Here is a 23,837-nt window from a genome sequence, read left to right as displayed (position 1 = left end):
ATCCGGAGCAACTTAGACCCTGTCTCAGAAATTAAAAGGGCTGGGTATGTGGTTCAGTGGTTAAGTGTCCCTGGTTCCGTCCCCTGTACCTCCACCCCACATACAAAAAAAGGCTGGCAATGCTAATTTTTTTTTTTTAAGAGAGTGAGAGAGAAAGAATTTTTAATATTTATTTATTTATTTTTAGTTCTCGGCGGACACAACATCTTTGTTGGTATGTGGTGCTGAGGATCGAACCCGGGCCACACGCATGCCAGGCGAGCGCACTACCGCTTGAGCCACATCCCCAGCCCGGCAATGCTAATTTTCATCATGAGGACTTTAGTAATATTTATGAGGACTTGAAAGGGAAAAAATCCTATATACTTGTAGTATTTTTTTTCTTTTTTTTTTTTATTATAGTTGTAGATGGACAGCATGTCTTTATTTTATTTGTTTATTTATGTGGTGCTAAGGATCGGACCCAGTGCCTCACACAAGCCAGGCAGGTGCTCTGCCACGGAGCTACAGTCCCAGCCCCTGTACTTGTAGTATTTATTTTTGTTTTGTCCGTTTGTTTTTTATTTTTGGTAGGGGGATTAAGCCCACGGGTGTTTTCTACTGAATCACAAATCTGAGTTGCTTTGTTTCTTGCTAAATTGCTGAGGCTGGCCTCCAACTTGTGGTCCTCCTGTTTCGGCCTTCTGAGCTACTGGGATTACAGGTGTACACTACTACACCTGGTTATTACTTACAGTTTTAAAAGTATTAGGGCAAGATGGTAATAAGGAAGAAAGAATGTTGAAAACAGCGTTTATTGCATATAAGGTGTCTTCAAAAACAGTGGCTTCCAGGAAGTGCACTGGAAGCCAGATCTCAGCCCAGGGCCTCGCACATGGCTCTGGGTGATCAGATGCCTGGAAACGGCACCTGGAAGATGCTCAGGAAGGCTCATGGGTTTATTTTTTTTGTGGCTACAGACTTTTTTTTTTGGTCATCTGGTGGTGTGGGACCCAGGTTTGGGACCCAGTGGACCCCACCAGCATGGTGCTGTCCTGTCCGGCCCCGCCCTGGCCCCTCTTCTGCATGGGTGCCTAAACCCCAGCTCTGTGCTCACTCCTGGGGCAGGTTCCTGGCACTCAGCCTAAATTTATTTTTGTCTCCCCCCAAGATTCCCAGCCAAAGCCAGGTGTGGTAGCCACGCCTGCCATCCTCGTGACTTAGGAGAGGCTGAGGAGGAGGATGGCAAAGTCAGTCAGCTGGCCTAATCCCCACTACAAAGCCACCACCACAAACCGGAGGCCATGCATCTGAGCCCCTTCCCAGCTCCAGATGGCCTCTGTGGGCGCCTGCTGCTGGCTGTTGTCCCACACCGGCTGCCTTCAGGCCCCACTTGCTCCACCCAGACTGGTCTCAGCTCTAGGGCTGGAATCTGGAGACAGGCTTCAGGTTCCCTGAGTCTTAGAAGGGGGGGCGGGGATTGATTCAGATATATAATTGACATACATCAAAATTCTCTCTTTTAAAAGTAGACAGTTGTGCAATTTTGGGGACATTCCAGACTTGTCAGGGCTGGGGTTAGGCTCACAGGTGCTGGGCTGCACCCCAGGGAGGGCAGAGGACAGGGGAGGGAGCACTGGGAGCCCAGGCTCCTGTTTTGCCTGCCGCAGGGAGGGTTGGTGCCATCGTCCTCACTTCTCCCCAAACTGACTGTGCCCAGCTGAGGCGCCTCAGCCCCCCAGGAGAGGGTGTGAGTGCAGGGGATGGGGCAGTGGAGCACCCAGGCCCTGGCTGCTGCTGCACAGTGCAGGCTGGGTGGGGTTGGCGCCAGCTGCTCTCTGAGGGGCACTGCTACACAGCAGTGGGTCCTGGTCAGGGGGTCCCAGCACCCCAACATCCTGTAGCAGCCAGGTCTGGCTTGGAGGGGCCAGTACAGGTGGACATCACAGCCAGGCAGGAGGAAGCGCTCAGGCTCCATGCACAGGGCCTGCCTGCCTGGCCTGCTTGACACTCTCAGGCTCTATGTCCACTCCCAGAGCCCACTTCTGGATGCAGAGTGTCCCCTCTAACACTGGACTGTATCTTCAGGGCCCACTTGGGCCCTGTGGAGAAAGGAGAGCTCAGGAGGGACCCTGAGCCCGGACAGGAGGCGACAGCTGGTGATGGATGGACTGAGGGCGAAGGGGCCAGTGAGGAATCGGGGTTGGGCCACCTTCACACTCATGAGGGGGGACCTGGCCCTGTCTCCCGGCTGCGCACACCTCTGAGGTCAAGTGAATGACCAGCCTCACAGGGGCAGAAGGGCAAAGGGAGAGCCATCTGGTCACCAAGGCCCTGCCCAGAGGGGGATGGGGACAGAGCCCTGGGGTCAAGAGGGGTCTTGAGTGCCATGGAACCGAGCAGATGCTCTGGAGAGGCCGGCGCATGATGGAGCGTGGTCTCCCACCTTTTCCTGGTCACGCAGTCTGGGGTTCGGGTGGCCACTGAGGGCCTGGGTTGGGCGGGAACCCAGGGTCCAGGTGGGCAAGACCCTAGGGTGCTGTAGCCCCAGGGACGCTCCTGGCGCAGATCCTCCTTTTCCATTTCTTCTGGTGTGTGGGTCTGTCCTCACTGGGCGGTGGAATGAGACCTGTGACCCTGTGCCACTGGATGGCATCAAGGTGGGCCCTAGGTGACAGCTCCTCCAGCCTGAAGGGTCCTGAGGTACCCCCCTGCAGATGCCTTTCTGGCAACTTCCTACTGTTCCTTAATGTTTGAGAATGGAACCCAGCGTCTCGCACGTGCCAGGCGAGCACTCTACGCTGAGCCCAGCCCGACTTCCTGCTTTATGTGCCACGGTTATCCCGGGGTCCCAGGTGCTGGCAGGGTTGGGGGCCTGTGAGCCCCACGGCCTCCCTCTCATCATCCACTGACAGGTGTGAGTCCAGGGACCCTGGCCCCGCACGGAGAAGTCCCGGACCCCCAAAACCAACACAAGGCTCCACACCACGTTCTTGGAAGTGTCTTTATTCAGGTACAGTGCCCACTGCAGCTGTGTCCCCTACCAGGCAGCACCCCTGGCCTCAGGGTCACAGCAAGCACTGAAGCCATCATCCTCACAAGAACCCAGTGCCAGGAAGAGGAGCTGGCCCCACAGGAGCTCCCCTGGCAGCCTCGTGGGAGACTGGCCCCGTCTGGCAGCCCAGGGAGTGAGCAGTCTTCCTGTGCCAAGGGTTTGTGCTTTGAAAGGTGACAGCATCAACCTGGCACCCCAGGCCATGGCCCTGAGGGCAAGGGGGACAATGCGGGTCTAACAGTGACCTTAGTAGGGGATCCCACAAATGAAGGGGTCCCTTCTTCGGCCATCATACCAGGCTCAGCCCCCAACTGCCAGGGGTAGTGGTGGCTGAGCCCCAGGGGGAGCCAAGAAGGTGCTGGCCTCCCTCTTGTCCAGCCTGAGAGTGACCACATCCTGGCTGGGGCAGCAGGGGAGCCAAAGGACAACTAGTGCTGTGAGCATCAGGGCGATGGAGGAAGAAGCAGGGCCTAACTGGGCCCGGGCACCTCCAAGTCACAGCAGGGGTGGTAGGGGTATCCAAGCAGTGGCCATTCCCTTTGCCACTGTGCCACCACATTACTCTCAGGGGTGGCTATTGTGGGGGCCACACCCAAAGGGCCAGCTCATTTCTCTGCAGCTGGACTAGGGATCTCCCTGGCACCGCAGGGGAACCTGGGTGTAGCCTGGGTGCTGCCAAGCACCTGCACCGAGGCAGGGCAGCGGGTTTCAGAAAGCTGTCCCCATCACCTCTGCTGGTGGCCAAACAAAGGGTCAAACAGCCAAGTTCCAGCCCCATTTGTATCATCGATTTATTGAGGGAAGTGACCTCCTAGGTGGCTGCTGGCTCTCGGATGCCCTCACTGGGGTCACCGGCCCTACCCAGCTGGGTGGCAGCGCAGGACCATGGTCACGATGCTGGCCCAGAGCAGTGCTGCTCACACTGCACTGGAAGGAGGTGGAGCTGTGTTTCTGGAATATTTCCCTGGCTCCTGGACATGGCAACCGAAGGACCTCTGTGTGACCAGCTCCAGGGCACCGAGGGACGGGTGCGTCTGCTGGCACCTCTCCCATGTGGAGGAGCTTGGGGCAGAGACCACGGGGACAGGCTGGGGCACCACAGGCCCGAGTCCACACGCGGGGGCCCCCAGGCCCCCAGAGAAGAGCCATGATGGAGGGTCCACCAGGCAGGGCTGCCCTCAGGCGCCCCGTGTTGAGGCCCAGGGGAGGAGGGGCTGCCCTCCTCCCAGACTGTGCCTGACTGCTGAGCCTGGTCCCCAGTGTGGCCCAGGGCCAAGTCTGTAGGTGGCCGTGTAGAGGCGAGCTGGTGGCCCTGCAGCACAGGGCTCTCAGGCAGGGCGTCTGCAAAGGATGGGGAGGGGACGCCGTCAGCAAGGTGACTTGGGACAGGAGCAGGCCTGGCGAGGCGTGCTCCCAGCTGCCACCTGCACACCAGGCTGGGGTGCTCTTGCACTGACCCCACTTGCCAGCCAGCCTTGGCCTCAGGTCCCAGAGCCTGGCCTCCTGGTGGGGAGGGCATCAGCCGAGCACCTGCTCTAGACACGCTCCAGCTCCTGGTCTGGCTCCGGCTCCTCCTCCTCGTCCTCCTCGTCGTCGTCTTCGTCATCCCCACAGGCCTTGTCCAGTGGCGCCTCACCATCACGGGCCAGCTCCTCCACGTGGGCCAGCATGTCGGCCATCAGTGCCTCCTCCAGCCGCTTCCGCACCTGCTGCACCAGCTCCTCCTGCTTCCTGGAGACACAAATGCTGGCCAGGGGAGGGTGTGGGCATGTCCAGCCCCAGCACCTCTCGCCCTCCCTGCTGTGCACAGAGCACCCTGCCATGGGGAGACTTGGGCTCCTCATCTGCCTCTGCACACCGAGGAGCTGCGCGCTGGCCACCCTGGGCTTCCCCCTGCTGGCTCGAGCCTGCCCTGTCTGCCACCTCACGGCAGCTGCTGCCACCACTGCCCTGCGCCCCGCAGCTCCTTCTGACCAGCAAGAGCATCAGCACCACCAGCGGTGCTGCCCACCCACTGTGCTCCTCCTCCTTCATCCCAGGTGTTTCCTTTATGGTCACTTAGCAGTGACCAGTGTCCAGCCATGGTGTTAGGTAAGCGCCCCAGCTCCCTGTGCCAGGCTCAGACAGTGCCCGATCCAGGAGGCTGCCCTTTCTCTGCCCTTGCTTCTGACACCGCAGCTGTGAAGCCGGCAACCAGGTCCCCTGGCTCCCTCCACAGGCCCCTGCCTGGCCTGCACCTAGGATTCCAACACTCTGCACCTTGCTGTGGCCACTTCTCTTCTAAAACTCTGGCAATGTCAGCAGAAATGTCTAAGTTTTGGGGGAAACTGGGAATGCACAGGTGCTGGGGGCAGGGCCCTGAGAGACAGGTGCAGTAGGGACAAGGGCCACCAGCTACCTGATGTCCTCGTCAGTCACCATGAATGCTTTGCACAGGGGTTGCGTGGTGTTCAGCCACACACCAGGGTTCTTCTCCACGGCGGCTGAGAGCTGCCCCGTGATGGGCATGGTGCTGGTGTGCAGGGCGCTGGCAATGGCCGACAGCAGCGTCTCATCCGTACAGCCTGGGCCCACCCCTAACAGGTGAAGAGGAAACAGCCCGGGCAGGGTGGGGTCACACGGCTGCTTGCTCAGCACTCAGATGGGGGCTCTACCTTTCTCCAGCTTGGCTCTCCTCCCACACTCCCTCACCTGGGCACCATGCCTTTCACAACAGGAAGAATGCAAGCCTAGCACACCGCTGAGCAGCGTGACAGTGACTTCAAAATGCAGGAGCAAACCCAGACATCCCTGCAGACCTTTTGGTGGACCCCAGGGCCTTGAGCATGGCAGGTAAGGGCTCTACCACCGAGCCACATCCCAGCCTTCGGGAAGTTCTTAAGACACCTGGAGGCAAGCAGTGTCCCCCGGGGTGCTCCAGAGATCAGAGGAGACTCGGTCTCCACGGCCACATGACGACGGGCAGAAGCGGAGGGCTGGGGCTCTGCTCACCCTGCAGGCCTTTGGGTAGGTCCATGGTCCTGACCAGCTCCTCCGCGATGTCAAAGGCACTCAGGCCGCTCAGCTTCTTCTCCCAGAACAGCTGCCCAGGCGGACAGGACAGACAGGTCAGCCAGGCCACGGGGGTGGGGGAATGTGAAGGATGGGGAGGTGCGGAAGGGGGGGACAGGACACACCAAGCCAGGCAGGGCCAGGGTTCCCATGACCTCCTCATGACACTGGGCCCCTGGGCATCTCCCCTGCCTGCCCCAGGCGCCTACCACGCCCAGACCTCCAGTGGGCAGTGTAAGTTAGTACTCAAGACAGAAAGGTTTTCTTTTTGCTGTTGTGGCTTTTCTGGCTACAGAACCCAGGGTGCTCTACCACTGAGTTATTCCCCAGCCCCTCTGTATTTTCTATTTTGAGATAGGCTTTCGCTAAATTGCCTTGAAACAGCTTCATCTTCTCTCAGCCTGCAGAGTGCCTAGGACCACAGGTAGCCATGGCACCTGGCTTGGTTCTGTGTTTTTTTTTTTTTTTTTTTAATGTACCAGGGACAGAATCCAGACCTTTTATTTACTTTTAAAATTTTGAGTCTGTGCAGGCCTCTGGGCCCTCCCTGATTAGTTGCTTGGGGCCTCACAAAATTGCTGAGGCTGGCCTTGAACTTGAAACCCTCCGGCTTCAGGCTCCCCAGTCAGTAGCTGGGATTACAGGCGTGTGCTGCCAGGCCCACCTGGGTTCTGCTTTTTAAAAAGCAGATTAGAAAGCCATTTATGTAGCATGCTGTTCTTTTGTAGTGCTAGGCTCCAAAGTCAGGTCCTAGAGCAGCTGAGCAAGTTCTGCCACTGAGCTACGGTGCCCACAAACTGAGCGATCTACTTTGGAACAGAGAAGCAGAAGGGAAGGCCGCACGTGGGGAGCTAGTTCCTGCAGAGCAAGGCTCTGGGAAGCAGTGCGGCACTCCCAAGAAAGCCTCCCTTTAAAAGTGGGAGCCATGGGCTCACCTGCCGGGGCTGGTCCACAGCCTTCTGTGGGTCACTCTTCACCTTGTTGCTGGGGTGGTTGGTGATCTTGGTCACAGGCTGCTTAAAGATGGACGCTGTCTGCCGCACAGGCAGCGCTGTGTTCAGGTCGGGCTTGCCCTGCAGAACAAGGTACTCCAACAAGGTGGCCAGCTGGGCTCCATAGGCTGCCCGCGGTCATGCCCACCATGGCCAGATTGGGGGTGGGCTCAGGCCCCTCTCCAGGGGCCACCTCTGCGCCATGCGGCTGCCTCTCCGGGCAGCACCTTCCCCAGTGGCGCTGGCACCACCCCGACTTACCTTGACCTGGTTGGAGGAGTCGTAGCGCACGCGTTGGCGGCTCTTGTTCATCTTGCTCATCAGCATCTTGCCGGTGCGGAAGTCAAAGGTGCTCAGGTCCATGGAGCCCCCCAGGTAGCGCGCCAGCTGGGGCTTGCTGCGGAACTTCTTCCCACTGGGGCTGCGGGCAGAGGCGGGTCGGCGCAGGCCTCTGGGCCTGCCAGACCCAGCTAGACCGCCAGGAAGCCCCTCGGGGACCCTCCCACCACCAGGGTGGAGGGCAGCTGCCGGACAGTCACCATGACCTCCTGCACTGTGGTTCACAAGGAGACCAGCCTGAGGGGCATCCCTGGGAGCTGGCTCCTTTGGGTGGTTACCTGGGGGGAGGCTGTGCAGGGTGCCCTGCTCACTCCAGGACACCCATCTATGGAGTCACCCAGCTGTTTTGTTGTTGTTCTGCACTACTGGGGACTGAACCCAGGGGGTGCTCTTCACTAAGTTTCACACCCAGCCCTTTATTTTGAGGCAGGTTCTGAATTGCTGAGGCTGGCTGAAAGCTTGCAGGATCCTCCTGCCTCAGCCTCCTGAGCGGCCGCAATTACAGGCGTGTACCACCACCTGAGTGCTGTGCATGCCACCTGCCACCACCCTACAGAACACCTACTGCAGAGCCAGCATCACCAGCAGGCAGCATGGAGAATCTGGCTGCTCCTCAAATGACCTAGCCACTCACTCCTAGACCTGGTGTGAAAACATGTCACATGGAGATTTGCTCATGAATGCCCAGAGCAGCATGACTCAATGCCCAAGGGCAGGAACAGCCCCAGTGTCTGAATGGACGGACAGACACACACCTGCAGTGTGGATGGACCTGAGGACCTCATGCTCAGTGAGAACCAGACACACACACACAAGGCCACACAGTGTGTGACTCCAGTGACAGGGAACATCCAGAACAGGGGAGTCCAGACATGATGTGGCTTCTCAGGTACCTGGGAGGGAATGGGTGACTACTGTGGAGGCTGGCTTCCTGTTGTGGTGATGGAAATGTTACTAGTTAATGCTCATGGTTACACAGCGTCGTGGTTAAATACCACCAAAGTGTGCACTGACCTGGATGTTTGAACTATGTGGCATGTGGTATCTTCAAAAAGTCATTAAAAAGTCGTAAGAGCATGTATGGTGCTCACTAGGTCAGATGTTCAAGCACAAAACTTATACAAACTCAGTAAATAGCGCTTGTTAATAATTTAGTCTGAAGGCCAGGATGTGGCTCAGTGAAGTACCTGCTTAGGTTGGGGATGGGTTCCATCCCCAACCCCAAGAGGAAGAGGGGAAAAAACTTTGTTTCTCCAGCAGAAAGTTTAAGGCCAGTCTCAGCAATTTTTCAAAACTGTCTCAAAATAAATAGATAAAAAGGGCTCTGGACATGTACCTCAGTGATAGAGCACCCCTCAGTTCATTCCCTGTGAGTGTGTTTTGTAGCTGAGATTAGTGGTGGCTCACCTTGTCCTTCTCCCCTGTAAACTTCTAGGACAGGATCCTGACCTAGCCCTGGGTAGATGCCAGAAAACAGGACAGCTCATGGTCCAGTCCAGCCAAGAGGAAACCCAACCCTGCAATCATGGAGGGAGACTCAGCTACCCTCTGGCACAGCAGCCCCCAGCCCAGTGTCACGAGGCACTGGCCAATACACAGATCCTGGGAAGGTATGTTTTGCACTCGCAGGGAAACGGGATGGTGCCCAAGGACCTGGTGGGGCTCGGACACATATTCCAGGACCAGGCACCAGGGAGGGCACTGGGGCACAGAGAACCTGTAAGTGCCTGGTGTCCTGAGGGATAGAGGACCCCAGAGATTCACTTCTGCAATTATGCTGTGGGCTGATGTCAAAACTGAGTGCACATGTCCAGGCTTTATACAGAAGCTGAGGCCCTGACCGGTCCCAGACACAGCCACAGAGAAGGAAGAGACCCCAGGAAACGCTTGCCCACAGTCCTTTCCTCCACGTGCCTACCTTCAAGAGACCGAGAACAGGAAAATACAGACACAGAACTCAGCCTAGTGGTTGCTTACAGGGCTTGGTACAGCTAGGGGCTCAGGGCAATAAAGTTACAATGGTCAAGGGCTTCCTTCAGCAGTGATGAAAATCCTAGAACTGAGTCTGGTCATGGCCACACACGTCTGAAAACATTCTAGAACACCACTGACTTACACACAGTGGGTAGACGGTACAGCACATGAACTACGTCTTGTTAAGCTGAAAATGAACTGCAAGTAGACAGCGTGGCAGCTGCTCAACTCTGATTGTACAAAACTACCATGTTTACAGGTTAAGAATAACTTATGAATACGAATGGTATCAAATTTTTGAAAAAGATTATGCATATCTGTATTGACACAGAAAGATGTCCCTGTTTTTTTATTGAAAGAAAAGTGAACAGATTTAATAAAACCAGATACATGGGATAAAAATGAGCACAGAAGCCTGAGCTCTCTTATGCCAAGACTGGAGACAGCAAGCAGGCCAAACCCCAAGACTGAAGTCCAGGGTAAGGAGCACCCCAAACCTGCACCTTGGAGGGCAGCTCTGGAATGGTCAACTTCATTTCCTACAGCTAGATCCCTACATCTGGAGGACGCAGAGGGACCCCGGCTGACCCCTAAGAAGCTTCAGGGTAGATGGGAATAAGAAATGTGTGACGCGATCAGGACACTGGCCAACCTGACCTTGGTTCAGCTCCTGAACTGCAGCCAGCCCTCAGGTTCTCGGGCCTTGCCTAGGTGTCTCCTGTTCCCCTGTCATTTCCTCAGGGGGTCCTCCAGGGCTCCCCAGCACCCCATAGATCCCTGCAGCTCAGTGTGGAGTGGTGGCTGGTGCTCTGACACCAGAGGGATGGACCCACTCTCCGTGCCAGCTCAGCGGCCGCCCCAGCCCAGCAACTGCTGCAGAGGTGTTAACCAAACAAAGGACCAGATAGGCAGACACAGACCAGAGTACCAGTGTTCTTGGAATGGCTCTGGAGAATCCTGGCCTGAAGCCTCTTCACAGGCCCAAAAGACAGAACCCCAGGAATTTCAGCTTTCTAAAGAATTGGGGTAGGGGGATGAAGTCACAGGAGAGGGGACAAGGGAAATATACAGTGTCCCTCTGCTAGCAGCCCCATCATTCAACTCCTACACCTTTCGGGGCTGACAGTCACACCTTCCCTTGCTGTCCCTACACTTTTTTGAAATCAGACTCTAAACGTATCCTGATCCTGTAACCACACTTCCAAACACAAGCCACCCCTTACTCTACAGCCCAAACAGTGGACAGGAAAGAACCACAGAGCTCAGCTGATGAAGGGCTGGCTGGCCCTGGCTCCACACCTGCTCACCCATGCATTGGGAGCTGCACCCCCAGCACCCAGGCTGGCATTCTGCAGATGGCAGGCACCCCAACACAAGACAAGGAAGGGGCAATTAAAAAGTGATGCAGAATCAAAAGCATCTTCCAGGCTAGGGCTGTATCACAGTAATAGAGGGTTTGCCTAGCATGTGGGAGCCCCTAGAGTAGAGCTCCAGCACCAAAAAGAAAAAGGGGCATCTTTCAAAATTAGGGAGAAGAAACACAGTACGTGATGGCCTGTCTGAGCAGGGATACTAGCAGGTGACTAATTCTTTGTTCCACCAAAGGGGTCCTTGCTGCCTTTCCTGGTCAAGACCAGCTCCTCCTTCCAATCTAGGGTTGAGGGCTCTCAAAAACACTGACCACCAGAAGCATCAATGCACTAGTCTTAAATGGGTTCCTAAGTAGCAGTAGTAGCATTCTCAGGCCTGGGGGTACACATGAGGGACAGTGGCCTTCAAACATTTCCAAACGTGGGGTCCCCCCTCAAAAGCAGGGAATCCCAGTCACCCTAGGGAACACACTCCCAGGACTGAAACGGGCCCAGGACTGTGCATCTTGAAGCAGGTTAGCTCCAGTCCCCCGCAACGAGCACTGCTCCCCGAAATCCCGGCTTGGCCACCCGCCTCGGGCTCCGCGGGACCCGGGGAACACACCACGGGAGCCAGAGGGAGAGCCCAGCCCCCACCCCCACCCGCCTCCCAGCGCGTCTGGCCACTGCCGGGCGCCCCTAGCCTAGAGCGCACGTTCCCCGCGGCAGCCAGTACAAAAGCTTCAGCCGCCGGGTGCTAGAGCGCCATGCGGCCGCGCGCCACACGGCGCACGCTCACTGAGCCGCGCATCCGCGAGCACGCACGCGCATTAGGCCGCCGTGCGCTAGGCGGGCGGGCACACACGGTCTACGCACGCTCGCACGCACGACGCACGCGCGCGGCCCAGGCCGCGGCCCAGGGCAGGGGCGCCCAGGCCGCCGCAGAGACCGCTGGGAGGCGCCCGTTGGGGCCCTGCGCGGCCGGCGCGCTCATTCACCTATAGTAAAAGACATCCCTGTGGCCGGCCGACAGCCCCGACCTTCTGGGCACTTCTTCCCTCTCCCAGCCCTGCGGGAGCGCCGGGCACTCCCACCTCTTCCGCTCCATCACGCCCGGCTCCTCGGCCCGCCTCCGGGCCCGCTGCCGCCGCCGCCGCGACCCCCGCTCGCCGCCGCCTCAGCTGCCTCCGCCGCCGCCACTTGCCGCGGCTGTTCCGGCCCGCAGGCCCCCGCCCTCCGCCCCCAGCCGGGCGCGCGCCGGCTTTGCCGCCCTCTCGGCCCCCTCCCCGCGCTCGCCAGCCCCCGTTCGGGGGGCCGCTCCGCCCACCCGCCCGCGGGGCTCGACTGCGCAGCCGCGGCGTAGCCCCCGCCCCGTGGAGACAAGGCCAATCGGTGCGCGGCTCGGGGCGGGGCCGGGTGTGCGCATGCGCTCTTTGCTCTCGGGCTCCACGCGCTGGTTGGCCCTCTGTCCCGAACCTCGGAGCGTCTCGGTAGCGCGGCCGCTGAGGAGCCGAGGTGGCAGGCTCGTACCCTTCCCGCTCGGCCCTTCTCCACCCTCCAGACTCTTCACGAGCATCCAAGTCCTGCCAACGCCAACGCTTTTTCGCGGTGCCGGGGCTCTAACCCTCGGGCTCCACCGCCGACGCAGTGCGCCTCTGAGCGCCCCTCCACCTGTCCCGTCATCTCGCCCAGAGGGGCCCAGGCCTGCGCGTGGGACGGTCTCCCATCCCCTGCCCCACCCGACCAGGGGGATAGGAGGTGGAAGGGGTCGCTCTGGCTCGACGCGCGCCCAGGGGCAGGTGTTGGAAAATGGACTACCTTTCCTCCGCTGCAGCTGCTCTGCAGTCACCCGGAGAAGGTCCCTGGTTCTAAGGAGCCAGATGGTGGCGTTGGGCCAACCCACGGCTCAAAAGACGAAATTAACACGTTTAGCCTGAAGGTCTTAATTGGCTTCATGCGTGATTCCAGCACCGGGCAGCCCCTAGTTCTGTAAAAGAACAAGTGATCCCACGGGCTGAGCGCAGGCTGCAGACCAGGAAGGGCTGAAGCACACGGAAACACGGGGCTGGTCGGTCAGAGCCTTGTCGCGCCCGCTGATCACACTGGCTTGCTTGAGGTTTTGGCTGTTTTCTCTCCTGACCTCTGGGAAGATCGGAGTTTAGTTTTGGCTCCGTGGCCCTGAATCTGACTCCATTTTAGTCTAAACTGTTGGGCCTCGAGTGTGCAGGAGTGCACTCTAAACCAGGATGACCTACCACCTCCAGGTCCTTAACCCCATTTACAGTCCCCTTTTCCGTGGAAGGTGCCGTGTCCACAGGTCCTGGGGTTGTGACTTGCACCAATTGTGGGGCATTATCCTACAAGCCCTGAAAAAGCTATAACTGGACAGATGCACGTGGCACGGTGTGGGAAGACAGATGGATGATGACAGGGACTTGGGTCCCACTCAGCCCCCTCTCCTCTACCCACAACAGCCCTTGCTCTGGACAGTGCTGCCCTGGGGCAGATGGTTTCTCTCTCCCCACACCAGGAACTTGAGGGGTTCAATGCTCTGCAGCTCATTGGTGGCTCAAGACCCAGAGGCCCATAGTGCAATGGCAAGTGGGGCGATCTGGAGAGGGGCCAGTGCTAGTGTGGAGACTGTCTATGCCTCGGACCGTGGTTGCCCACCCAGCACAGCAACGTGGTGAGACGGGTAGGGTGAGCCCTGTCAGCCTGCAGGGGAATGCTTTTCTTTGCCAAGTTGCTCACTCCAGGGCTGGGTCAGGGTGAGCAGAGGGTGGGACTGGAACACCTGTGTAAAGCATGGAAGCGGATGAGTGCTGGTGAGCAAGCAGAGCCATCCGAACCCTGCCCTTGGCTGGCAGGAGTGTGAGAGGGGGCAGTAGTGCTGGAGACCAGGGACTAGGAAACCTGGCAGCTCACTCCTAGGCACAGACCTAGGACCTGAAAGGAGAGGCTCACACAGGCTTGTAGGAAGTCTCACGGCAGCCAAAGGGCAGGAGCAGCCCAAGTGTCCACCCACACCTGGAGCATCACTCAGGCATGTGGAATTGCTGCACTGGGGACAGACCCCAAGGACACTGTGCTCAGTGGGAGAACTAGATACACAAGGTCACATTGCTGGGTGCGATGGCATGCTCCTGTCATCCCAGTGACTCAGGAGGATCTCAAGTTTGAGATCAGCCTGGGCAATTTCACCAGACTGTCTCAAAATAAAAAGGGCTGGGGATGTAGCTATTATGGTTTGGAGGTGAGGTGTTCACCAAAAGCTCACATGAGACACTGCAAGGTTTGGAGGAGAAATGATTGGGCTATAGCCCTGACCTAATCAGTGTATTGATCCCTGATGGGATTAACTGAGTGGGAACTGGAGGAGGTGGGTCACTGGGGATGTGGCTATGGATCTGGAGAGTGGAGTCTCAGCTTTCTGACCACCATGTGCGCTGCTCCCCTGCACCAACTGTTCCACCATGATATCTACCATACCTCGAGCCCCAAGGAATGGAGCTGGCCTTCTCGGGACTAATAACTCTGAGGACTGTGAGCCCATAAACTTTTCCTCCTTTACAGTTGTTCTGGTCTGGCTGGAGCTAGGAAGTGATAGGAATGGTGGCAAGAGACTTCTGAGATCAGGTTGTAAGAGGACAGTGACTTCCTCCTGACTCTCCCTGAGGTTGCTCACCTTGGGGAGCCAGCACAGCACGCTGGAGGCCCACCTGGTAGGAGCTCTGGCTTCCCACCCGCAGCCACAGAACACACAGCCTGCAGGTGGCTCCTGCAGCCCCCACTAAGCTTCCAAGGGTTGCCTGGCCTGTGTCCTGACTGCAGTGGCAGCACCCTGGGCCAGACCCACCCAGACACATGGCCCTAAACTCGTCCAGGAGACTGTGTGTCTATTTGATGCCAATGAAGTTGTGGGGTTCTCTGTCAGGGCAGCGGTAGAGGAACACATTGCACAGTACCAACCACTGAATATTTAAATATTTTAAGTACTCAGACAATTTCTGCCAGTCATTGGATAAGCCTCCTAGATTTGCAAAATTATGGAGTTGGAAAAAGCCCTGGTCAGGCAGGCCTCGGGGACTTCAGTCGGGGAACTGAGTCACAGCATGACCGAGACCCAGGCAGAGTAGTCCGCAGAGCAGGCTGATGACCTTCCAGCCATGAGGTGAGTCCTTGCATCCATCCTCTGGGCTTGGGCTGCTCTGGACATACACCTGGGGGTGGGGACAAGGCAGGGTGAGTGGCCAGGGACACCAGCCACCAGACACAGTGAAATGGAAGGTGGTTCTGGGCTTTATGGCCCAGGTTCATATTGGCTGCCTATCCTTGGCACTCAGTCTGCATCTGTGACGTGGACCTATGACACAGGACTATCACATGTGCAACAGGCCATGACAGAATCAAAGTGGTCAGCACAGTGGACAGAATAGCCCATCCAGAAGTCCAGCCTTAACTTCCCCATCTGTAAAGTGGGGCCTCCCACCCTGCCCCAGACTGGGTAACCACTGCCTAGCTCCAGATTGCTAGGGGTTGTTGAGTTCTGAGGGGCACCCCCCACCCCCAGCTGGGCCACCAGGCAGAAGTGCCCAAGCTCTACCCTCCTGCAGGGCTCTCCAGGACAATCCCAGAAGCCTGGAGAGCCCCACTTTACCCTCCAGCAGCCACTTAGTCCACCCACCCAGTGCCACTAAGCTGAGGGTCCAAACACCCTGGCCATGACTCACCAGAGGGGTCCTCGGAGGGCCAGCTTAGCTAGTCTTCCTTCTTGAACTTGCCGTTGATGTAAGGCACCCAGTCCAGAATCAGCCGCCAGTCTGTGGCCCACACCAGCCCCACAGTGCCCACAGCGCCCCACATGCTGGCTGTGGGCATCCTGTGAGAAGAGTGGCCATTAGGCCCTGCCTCAGACTCTCCCCTGGGACCCACCATGGGCACCTCTGACCCCAAGCCACCCTCTGTCAAGCACCCCCGTGGGCCAGCCTCTACCCAGAGCTGAGGGCCCCTCAGGAGGGAAAGGAGGAAGACCAGGCTGGGTCCTCAAGAGCACCAAACCTGCTGCCTGCCAGCCGTCAGGAGGCCTCAGCAGGGAGCAGCTCCCCTAGCCATGAGTGCGCCACGCCAAGAGCCATGCTGGAGCTGCAGAGAACTGTGCATCAGAGTGGCCCTGGGGACCCTTGCCTCATCCACCACCCCACCCTATCTGCTTTCACAGTGAGAGTCTACCTCAGGCATGTGCATGCGCTGCTGGGGATGGAGTCTGGGCCTCTCACACACCAGGAAGTGCTCAACACCAAGCAACCCTGGCACCCCAGACAAATCATAATTGTACAGTTTACAGGTAACAAGGTGCTGTATGGATGCACATGTACAGCATGGCAGGGCCAAACAAATGACACGCGAGGGTTCATCTGGAGAATGCTGCTGCTGAAAACCAAGTTGGCAACCACCACGGCAACAGGTGCTTCTTCAAGGCAGGCACCTTGAGCAGGCAGCTCCTCACTCACTGGCCTGCATCTTAGCAGGACTGAGGGAGACCCAGTGATTTCACCACTGTTTCTCAGGGAGGGAGACCAAGCAACGGAGGGGGGGGAGTCGCTTCCCTGAGGACACACAGCCAGGGAGGTTCGGAGCCCTGGCATTCCAAGGACACACTCTGGGCCAGTGCAGCATGTGCCTAAGGGTTCCCAGGGCTGTGCTTGTGTTCTGTGGCCTCCGAGAAGAGGAGGACGGTCGGCCAGACCCACATGCTCCTGCCCTCGCAGAACGGACCCAGGAGGCACTTCCAAGGAACAGAAGGTGTGAGGGTGCACCACTTCTGAGATTTCAGATGTAAAAAGCTGTGGCTTCACCATGCGTGCCTGCACTCCCCATCCCACCGACTGGGCGAGGCTGGCTGTCCATCACCTCCCAGAGGCCACAGGGGAGAGCCTGGAAGAGGGACTGCAGCAGCAGACCATCAGATGAGCAAGGGTTTAGCCCGGTGGTGCCCGAGTGCCTGTCCTGCAGAGACTGCGCGACACTCAACACTGCCGTGGGAAGCAGCTGACCTTGGGAGCCATTTGGCACGCAGCAGTGGATAACTACAGAAGGTCTGTCCCATTGGTGGTCTGAACCCAAGTCCCATGTCTGTGGGTCACAGTAAGCCTCATGCCTGGGATGTCAGAGAGGGATGAACAACCCACACATAGACACCCCTTGCCTCAGGCTGCCTCACTGAGACTACTCTGCCATTTAGGGCTCACAGCTCACTGTACATCTCAACAGAATCAGATTGCGGCAGCCATGGAACCTAGCAGGGCCACGGAATGGTGGGACTCTTTCCTCCTCAGTGCCACTGTAATAATCATCACAGCAGCCTTTTTCTTTTGCTGAGGTGACTGGCTTCACTTAACCCTAGGACCCCATGGACCTGCACAATGCAGGAGGAGTCCATAAACCTGACCTCCACGAGCAAGGAGGAAGGACACAAAGAAGATAGCCATGCTGACCATCCCGCAAATCCTCCTCCCCCTTCTCAGATCAACACATCAGGGCTTGGCGAGTGTGTGACTCAGTAACCAGAAATCCTCCATGTCCTGTGTTAGACACGACCCCTCCTGTGGACACCTGCTTCCTGGCCTCTCAAAGCCAAAGTCCAGTGAGACGGGCTGCAGCCCCTTCCTCCTCCACTTGGCTATTTTAGATCTGCCTACACACAGATCTTGTTTCTTTTACTGCACTGGGGATTAAACCCAGGGGTGCTCGTCCACTGAGTTACATCCCCAGCCCTTACAGGGTCTTCTCAGGTTGCTAAGGTTGGCCTCAAACCTGTGACACTCCTGCCTTAGCTTCCCAGGTCGCTGGGATCGCAGGTGTTGCCACCACGCCTGGCTTAGATCTCAATTCTTTTATTTATTTTTAAAAAATCTTAGTTGTAGAGATCTTTATTTTCATGCGGTGCTGAGGATTGAACCCAGCGCCTCACACATGCCAGGCAAGCGCTCTACCACTGAGCCACAACCCCAGCCCCTCTCAATTCTTTTTTTTCCAATTCTTTACTTTTCCTTGCCGACCTAATAGAATGTCAGCACACAGTAGGTACTCAATGAATGCATAGTGAGTGAACAGGACCGTGAAGGAGGCATGGCTGTCACTCTGACCAAGCACAGGAAATAGGACAGTTGTACCAGAGAGATGAAAGGCTGGGCCCTCAGCCCGATGCGCGCAGTCTTCCAACACGCAGCAGTCTCAGCAGTCCAGCTGTGGAAGCCCCAACACCCTGACGGGAAAGAACCCTTGCTTCTTAACATCCCAGCTGACCGCTGAGGCTGCTGGCCAAACGCTCAGCCCCATCCCGGCTCCCAGGGGAGTCACCCCAACCCTGCCCACCTCCCACACGGGATCAGGGCTAGGTGCACTTGTGGGTTCCATGCATTATTAAAAAGCATCGAAAGGGCAGGAGGAAGCACGTCCGAGGCCAGCCCGGGAAACTTGGCAAGACCCTGTCTCAATGACACGCAAAAAAGGCTGGGGTGCGGCTCAGGGTGGGGCGACTTGCCCAGCGTGCGCCAGGCCGGGGTGCAGCCACGGGGCCGATAAAGGAATAGGAGCAGACAGGCGGGTTCGCCCCGGGGCGCCGCGGCCGGGGGAAGCGAGGCCAGCTGCGGCTCGGCCGCGGGCGGAGGCGGGTGGTCCACCCGTCCGGGGTCGGTTTGCCCTCGGCCGCCGGCACGGCCGGGGTCCGGGCCCCGGCGGGCGGCGTCCTCACCAGTTCTTGGCCAGCTGGAGGTAGCGCGGGCCCAGGAACCGGGACAGCATCGCTACCAGTCGGCACGCTCAGGGTCACCGTGTCCCACGGCGCGCATGCGCCAAGACGTGGCCGCCCTTCGCCCGACCGCTGCGCGCGCAGGCCCGGAAGGCATTCGCAGCCACTTCCGGGGAGCGTCGGTAGGTGGACCGCGGTGGGCGGGGCTTTAGGCCCACGTGGCCGGGGGCGGTCGAGCTCACCGGAGCGGTTGGGGTCCCTTCTGCGCAGCCGCCTGCGGCTCCAATGTGTCCTGTAGCGGCCGAACGGTGACTTTGGGCCCCGCAGCATCTGCTTGTGACTTACAGCGACGGAAATAGACCCGACGGGAAAGAGGCGCGCCCAGGAGGGCGGGCACTGAACCCACTCGCAGGCGGGAGGGGTCGTCATTGACTCGCCGTGGGAGGGACTGTGGCCGAGTGGCCGTGCCTCCCAGAGCCCTAAGGGTGCATCCACTTGTTGCCTCGAGGCCCGAGGAAAGTCTTTCCGCAGGCTTTCCGGCTTTGGTGCGGAGTGAGCCTGAGCCCGTGCCTGCGAGGCAGCGCTCTCCGGCCGAGCCGCCCGCCCGCCCCGTCCGCCCGCGGGTATGGCTGGAGGACGCTGGGAGCCTTCCTTCCCGCAGCACAGGGAAGTCTCGGGCCCTCGCAGCCGAAGCCGGCCAGTGCTCCTCGTCGTCAGCCTCCCGGCCTTGCGCCCCTGCCTCCAGCGGCCTCCAGAGCCCGGCCCGGCCAGGGCGCTCAGTAACCCCCGCCTTCCAGCCCCACCTCGTGCACGCACACCCCGGAGGAAGGGGGACCCGCCGCCGAATCTGGCTCTCGTCACCAAGCCCTGCCTCCTTCAGGAAGCCCAGCACCTGGATAGAATGGGAGAAAGGCTAGAGGACCCGGCTCTCGGCCTCTTGGGGCCTGGTGGTTTGGCAGTGACCCAGTGGTTTGGCCTGCTCTGCCCTGGCGGTCGGGGTCCTGCCTCTGCCCCAGGCCAACGGACCATAGGCTCTGCCACAGTGTGGACGATTGCCCTGGTTTGGGGTGTTTAGGATTAGGAAGCACTTGAATAAGACTGTGTCCGTTGGTGGGGTGTAGAGGCCGGCATGAGGCCTGTGGAGGGAACGGGGAGGGTGCTGGCTGAAGGAGTGAGCAGGGGTCAGGCAGGGTGCTCTGCTGCGGCCCGATCCAGCAGTTCTTGAAGGCCTGCATCGCTCCTCCTGGCTCTGCTGAACGAGGAAGCCTGAAGGCAGCAGTCTCACTCCGGAGGCAGTTCTGTCCCAAGAGGACTCCGGGCCGTCTGGGGACACTGGTGACTGTCACGATGGGGGTGCCCTGGCATGGAGTGAGTGGAGGCACGGAGCTGCTCAGCATCTTGCACTGCCCTTGCCGCACACCAGAGAAGAACCAGTCCCGAGAAGAATGACCCTGTTCTCATCCTAGTGACTTTCATTTGCAACCTTGAATGCCCTCCAGCAAACGGGTCCCGGTCTCAGCGTGCGTAAAGACAGGGCTCACTCTTAGAGGGCAGGAGGCTCCGAATGGCTGGCCCCTGGGGCCACCCCTTCCAAGGGGTCGGGTCAAGTTCAGCGGTGAAGGGCACAGACAGCAGGAGCCCCAGTAAGCAGCGGAAGGTGGAGGAGTCTGGCGCAGGGCCCCAACAAGCCTCCGCTACAGCCCCGCCTCCTCGAGCGGCTGTGCCTGTAGTTTGCAGGGGTCTCCTTCTGAAGAAGCGGTAAACGCCCCTCAGGGGCTTTAGGGAGCCTTGGGAGGTTTTAGCGGAGAAATAGCAAGGCCCACCTTTTCTTCCAGTATTGATGATTGAAGCTGGAGAGACACGTGCTAGTCAGGCCCCTGTCACTGAGCCACATTCCCAGCTTTTTATTTTGAGACAGGTCTTGTTAAGTAGCCAGGCTGATCTCAAACTTACAATCCTGCCACAGCCTCCTGGGTAGCTGGGATCACAGGCGTGTGCCACCATGCCTGGAGCATGCCCACAGTTCGAGCAGCAGACGGGTCGAGGCTAGAGGCAGGGGTCCCCCTGAGAAGCCAGCTGCAACAGTACAGGGAGACAGGAGTTCTGCAACTCGCATCCTCTGCTTGGAGCCCAGCATCCGGATACCCAATCTCCTTTCCAGTGCAGGTTCCCACCTCCCCTGCAGAGCTTTGGATGCAGCTGTTCCCTGGGGGGGTCAGTGGTATACAAGCACTGGACCACTGGGCAAGCTGCTCTCTCTTGGGGTAGGCGTCAGGGGCACCAAGGGTTGAAGACCAACCCTCCTGACCCCTTCTCTCCTGTCAGCACATCACACTGGACAGACTCAGGATGGCCAACATCAGAGGTGTTATAAACAGGACAGGATCCTTTAAAAATCTCAAATAATCTAGCCAACTGAGCCAAAAAACAATGTTTTTTTTTTGTGGTACTGGGCCCAGGGCAAGTGCTCTGCCACTGAGCTGTGTCCCCAGCTTGTTTTACTTTTTATTTTGAAATAGGGTCTTGCTAAATTCCCCAGGATGACCTCCAACCCTCCAACTTGGGATCCTCCTGCCTCAGCCTCCACATAGCTGGGCTGCCAGGTATATGCCATGCCTGGCTATAAATTTGTTTTCCTTAAAAATATTGTAGTTGTTGATTGACCCCGCACTTTATTCATTTATTTCTATGTGGTGCTGAGAATTAAACATGTGCCTCATACATGCTAGGCAAGTGCTGTACCACTGAGCCACAACCCCAGCTCCTAAACATTTTTTAAAACCCAGTTGTTCTGCCAGGTATTCTAGAAATGCACACCTATTATCCCAGCAGCTGGCGGGACTGAGGCGGGAGGATGCAAGTTCAAAACCAGGCTTAGCAACTTGGTCTAAAAGGGCTGGGGCTGGGGCTGAGTGGCTGATCACACCTAGTTCAACACCTGGTATAGAAAAGCATACAACAAAGCTCCCCCAAACAAGATTCCCAGTTATGCTGAGGCCCTCACCTGTAGCCGAGGACCTTCCCTCCCACCGTGGTGTTTCCTCTCATGCTGAGCTCATCTCAGCTTGGAAATTGGATGAGACCTCAGGGTCTCCTCAGCACTGCCCACTGGACCCCTGGGCAGGACTACAGGCAAATAAAGGGTAAACCGAGGCTGGCTTCCCATGAGGGAGCTCCCAAATCACCAAGGCGCACGGGAGTTCCCCAAGCCAGGCCTTGCCCTGGAGCCCAGGTCCCCAGCGGTCTCAGGAGCCATCGGGGGTACCCAGGATGCTGGTGTGCAGAATGCAGACAACTGGGTTCCAGAAGGCCTGTGCAGGAGCAGGTTACCCCATGGTTGGACAAGTGACACGTCTGGGACTGGGGGGGCTGAGATGCTGTTTTGGACCCAGGACAGTCCCATGCCAGCCAGGACCAACTGGTTTCCCCAGCTACTGACAGGAGACCAAGAAACAGTGCATGGTGAGCCTGGGTGAGGGACCAGAAGGCAGGTGGGCCCCAGGGTGACTTTCTTGGGCACAGGAACCCTCCTGCGTCTCACTACACAGCATTGGGTTGAGGGCAGCTGGTGCAGCCATAGCACACTCCTGGATAAGCTCCGGCCATCTGTCCACACCAGGGTGGCCATTTGTAATGTGGCCAAGGGCCAGAGTGGGGAGGGAGCTTGTCCTGTTCCAGACTCCCAGGCAGCAGCCCCTCTGCCAATCCAGAGAACAAGCTGTGGCTGCCAACACCATCCTCCTGGGCTGTGGCCTCCATGCAAGATGTCATTAGTCCCAAAGAACCCCGTTTCAAGCTGGGGACATGGCTCAGTTGCATGTACATGGATATGGGCTTGCACGCCTAAGGCTCTGGGTTCAACCCCAGCACCCCCCGCACGGAATCCCTTATTTTAAAGATGTGCTGGGTCCCCAGGGAGACAGCACAGAGCCTTGGGGATAAGGCAGGTGGGGAGAGCCAGGTTGAGCCACCCTGAGGAAGAGAGGTGGAGGGAGCCCGTGGGGAAAGGCACAGGGGCCACTCTAGAGCCCTGCTGAGCACAGCTGCCAGAGGGTGTGGGGAGGTGAGCCGCAGGTCAACGCTGGTCTTGATAGGACTTTTAATAATCTGGTTGATCATAAAAGGCACTGCTCACGTCTAGAAACAGCGAGACAAGACTTTTATACCAAAAAAAAAAAAAAAAAAAAAAAATTGCTTACAAAACATATGCAAAAGAAAGCTTAAAAAAAAAGGCATCCTCCTTACTAATTTTCTTCTACATTAAAAAAATCTCATAACTAATGTTCTTTTTTATTTTCCTTAAAAAAAATATTATGCTTAGGCACGATTTGCTGGTGGCTTCTGAAGAACAAGCCAGGTTTGCACAGCATCACCCTCGATGGAGTGAAGAGTTTCGGTTCTTCCACGTTTTACATAGTTAAGGCATAATTTTCTTCTTTCTGACGAAGTGTACTTTGTTGCTTGCTTTCTGGTTTCGCTCAACTCCCCCCACCAATGCTCCTGTGGCCCGTCACGGAGCCAAGATGGACTTCTGGATCTGCAGCAGGCAGTGGGCAGCCAGGGGTGGAGCAGGCAGGGCCACCAGGCATCCCCTTCGGAGCCCGGTGGGTGCTCCTGGCTCAAGGGTGGCAATGTTGCTCCATGCACCCCAAACCTAGAGTAGGAGAGTGAGCTGGTCCCTCGTCCAGCGGGGCCATCCTCACATGTGCCCGGCAGGGTTGTGGGCCTCACTCAAGCCAGGGTGGGCGCCTGAGAGCACCATCTGGGGGTCTCCGACCACGCCCGACACCTTCTCCTCCTCTCGCCGCTTCAGGCAAGCCGCCTTGGGGTTCAGGTTCCGCTCTGGGGAGAGGGAGAGGGCTGTGGGAAGAGGGTCCCCAGAGGGCCGCGAGCACTGCAGGGGTGGGCAGGGCCTGCACGCCTCTGTCTCCTGGGTGAGAGGGCCGTCAGGGGTGCAGGGGCTGCCGAGACCAGGAGTCCAGGTGTCGGGGACGGCAGGGTCCTGCTGCGGCCACAGGAGGGCCGCGGGCTCAGGCCTGCCCAGGACCCAGGTCTGCAGGGGGGGAGGCCGGCCTGGGGTCCTACCTCGCACCTGCTGCTCCAGGCCCAGGATGACCTGCACGGCCTGCTGCAGGATGAGCAGCTTGGTCTGCGCCTTGTCCGACTTGAGGTGCAGCTGGCACATGCGCCCCAGCTCCCGGAAGGCCTCGTTAATGTCCCGCACACGCACCCGCTCCCGCGCGTTATTGGCCATGCGCCTCTCCCGGTCCCTCAGGTCCTTCTCCTCCAAGGACAGCACCTCTTCTGTACTGCTGGGTCACAGCACCGGGGCCTCTATTAGTGTCCAG

The 23,837-nt window shown here is 58.2% G+C and overlaps 3 protein-coding genes across 15 annotated transcripts in view; all 3 read right to left on the bottom strand.

Annotated features, from left to right (window-relative positions):
• Positions 1 to 2,969: 2,969 nt before the first annotated feature.
• On the bottom strand, positions 2,970 to 11,945 carry Mbd3 (methyl-CpG binding domain protein 3). 5 transcript variants are annotated; one of them, XM_077796641.1, is made up of 7 exons: positions 11,738 to 11,945; positions 7,339 to 7,498; positions 7,021 to 7,158; positions 6,026 to 6,116; positions 5,433 to 5,610; positions 4,565 to 4,780; positions 2,970 to 4,375 (listed from the first exon to the last, which is right to left on the bottom strand). In XM_077796641.1, exons 1-6 carry the CDS (start codon positions 11,845 to 11,847, stop codon positions 4,570 to 4,572), a joined length of 888 nt encoding a protein of 295 aa, XP_077652767.1. In that variant the 5' UTR covers positions 11,848 to 11,945; the 3' UTR covers positions 2,970 to 4,375; positions 4,565 to 4,569. The 5 variants fall into 5 exon arrangements, with proteins under 5 accessions (XP_077652767.1, XP_077652766.1, XP_026269728.1 ...); XM_077796640.1 differs by having other exon boundaries at positions 2,970 to 4,780; XM_026413943.2 differs by having other exon boundaries at positions 2,970 to 4,780; positions 11,834 to 11,943.
• A 2,766-nt stretch (positions 11,946 to 14,711) lies between these two features.
• Uqcr11 (ubiquinol-cytochrome c reductase, complex III subunit XI) lies at positions 14,712 to 18,641 on the bottom strand. Its single transcript, XM_026413958.2, has 3 exons — positions 18,493 to 18,641; positions 15,470 to 15,618; positions 14,712 to 14,959 (listed from the first exon to the last, which is right to left on the bottom strand). The coding sequence occupies exons 1-2, from the start codon at positions 18,540 to 18,542 to the stop codon at positions 15,498 to 15,500; spliced, it is 171 nt and encodes a 56-aa protein (XP_026269743.1). The 5' UTR covers positions 18,543 to 18,641; the 3' UTR covers positions 14,712 to 14,959; positions 15,470 to 15,497.
• A 100-nt stretch (positions 18,642 to 18,741) lies between these two features.
• The window catches only part of Tcf3 (transcription factor 3), a 34,046-nt gene continuing 28,950 nt past the window's right edge, over positions 18,742 to 23,837 (bottom strand). For 4 of the 9 annotated variants that reach the window (XM_077796636.1, XM_026413976.2, XM_026413979.2 and 1 more), the window contains one exon: positions 18,742 to 23,331. In XM_077796636.1, coding sequence (XP_077652762.1) covers positions 23,189 to 23,331 — 143 coding nt within the window. In that variant the 3' untranslated portion in view covers positions 18,742 to 23,188. Of the gene's footprint in view, positions 23,332 to 23,574; positions 23,802 to 23,837 lie in introns of those variants that run through there. The other 5 variants (XM_026413977.2, XM_026413978.2, XM_026413981.2 and 2 more) reach the window with 5 other exon arrangements.

The sequence above is a fragment of the Urocitellus parryii genome, chromosome 3 (assembly GCF_045843805.1).
Source record: "Urocitellus parryii isolate mUroPar1 chromosome 3, mUroPar1.hap1, whole genome shotgun sequence".
Taxonomy (NCBI): domain Eukaryota; kingdom Metazoa; phylum Chordata; class Mammalia; order Rodentia; family Sciuridae; genus Urocitellus; species Urocitellus parryii.
Note: the sequence above shows the minus strand (reverse complement) of the source record. Positions and strands in the feature narration are given on the sequence as shown.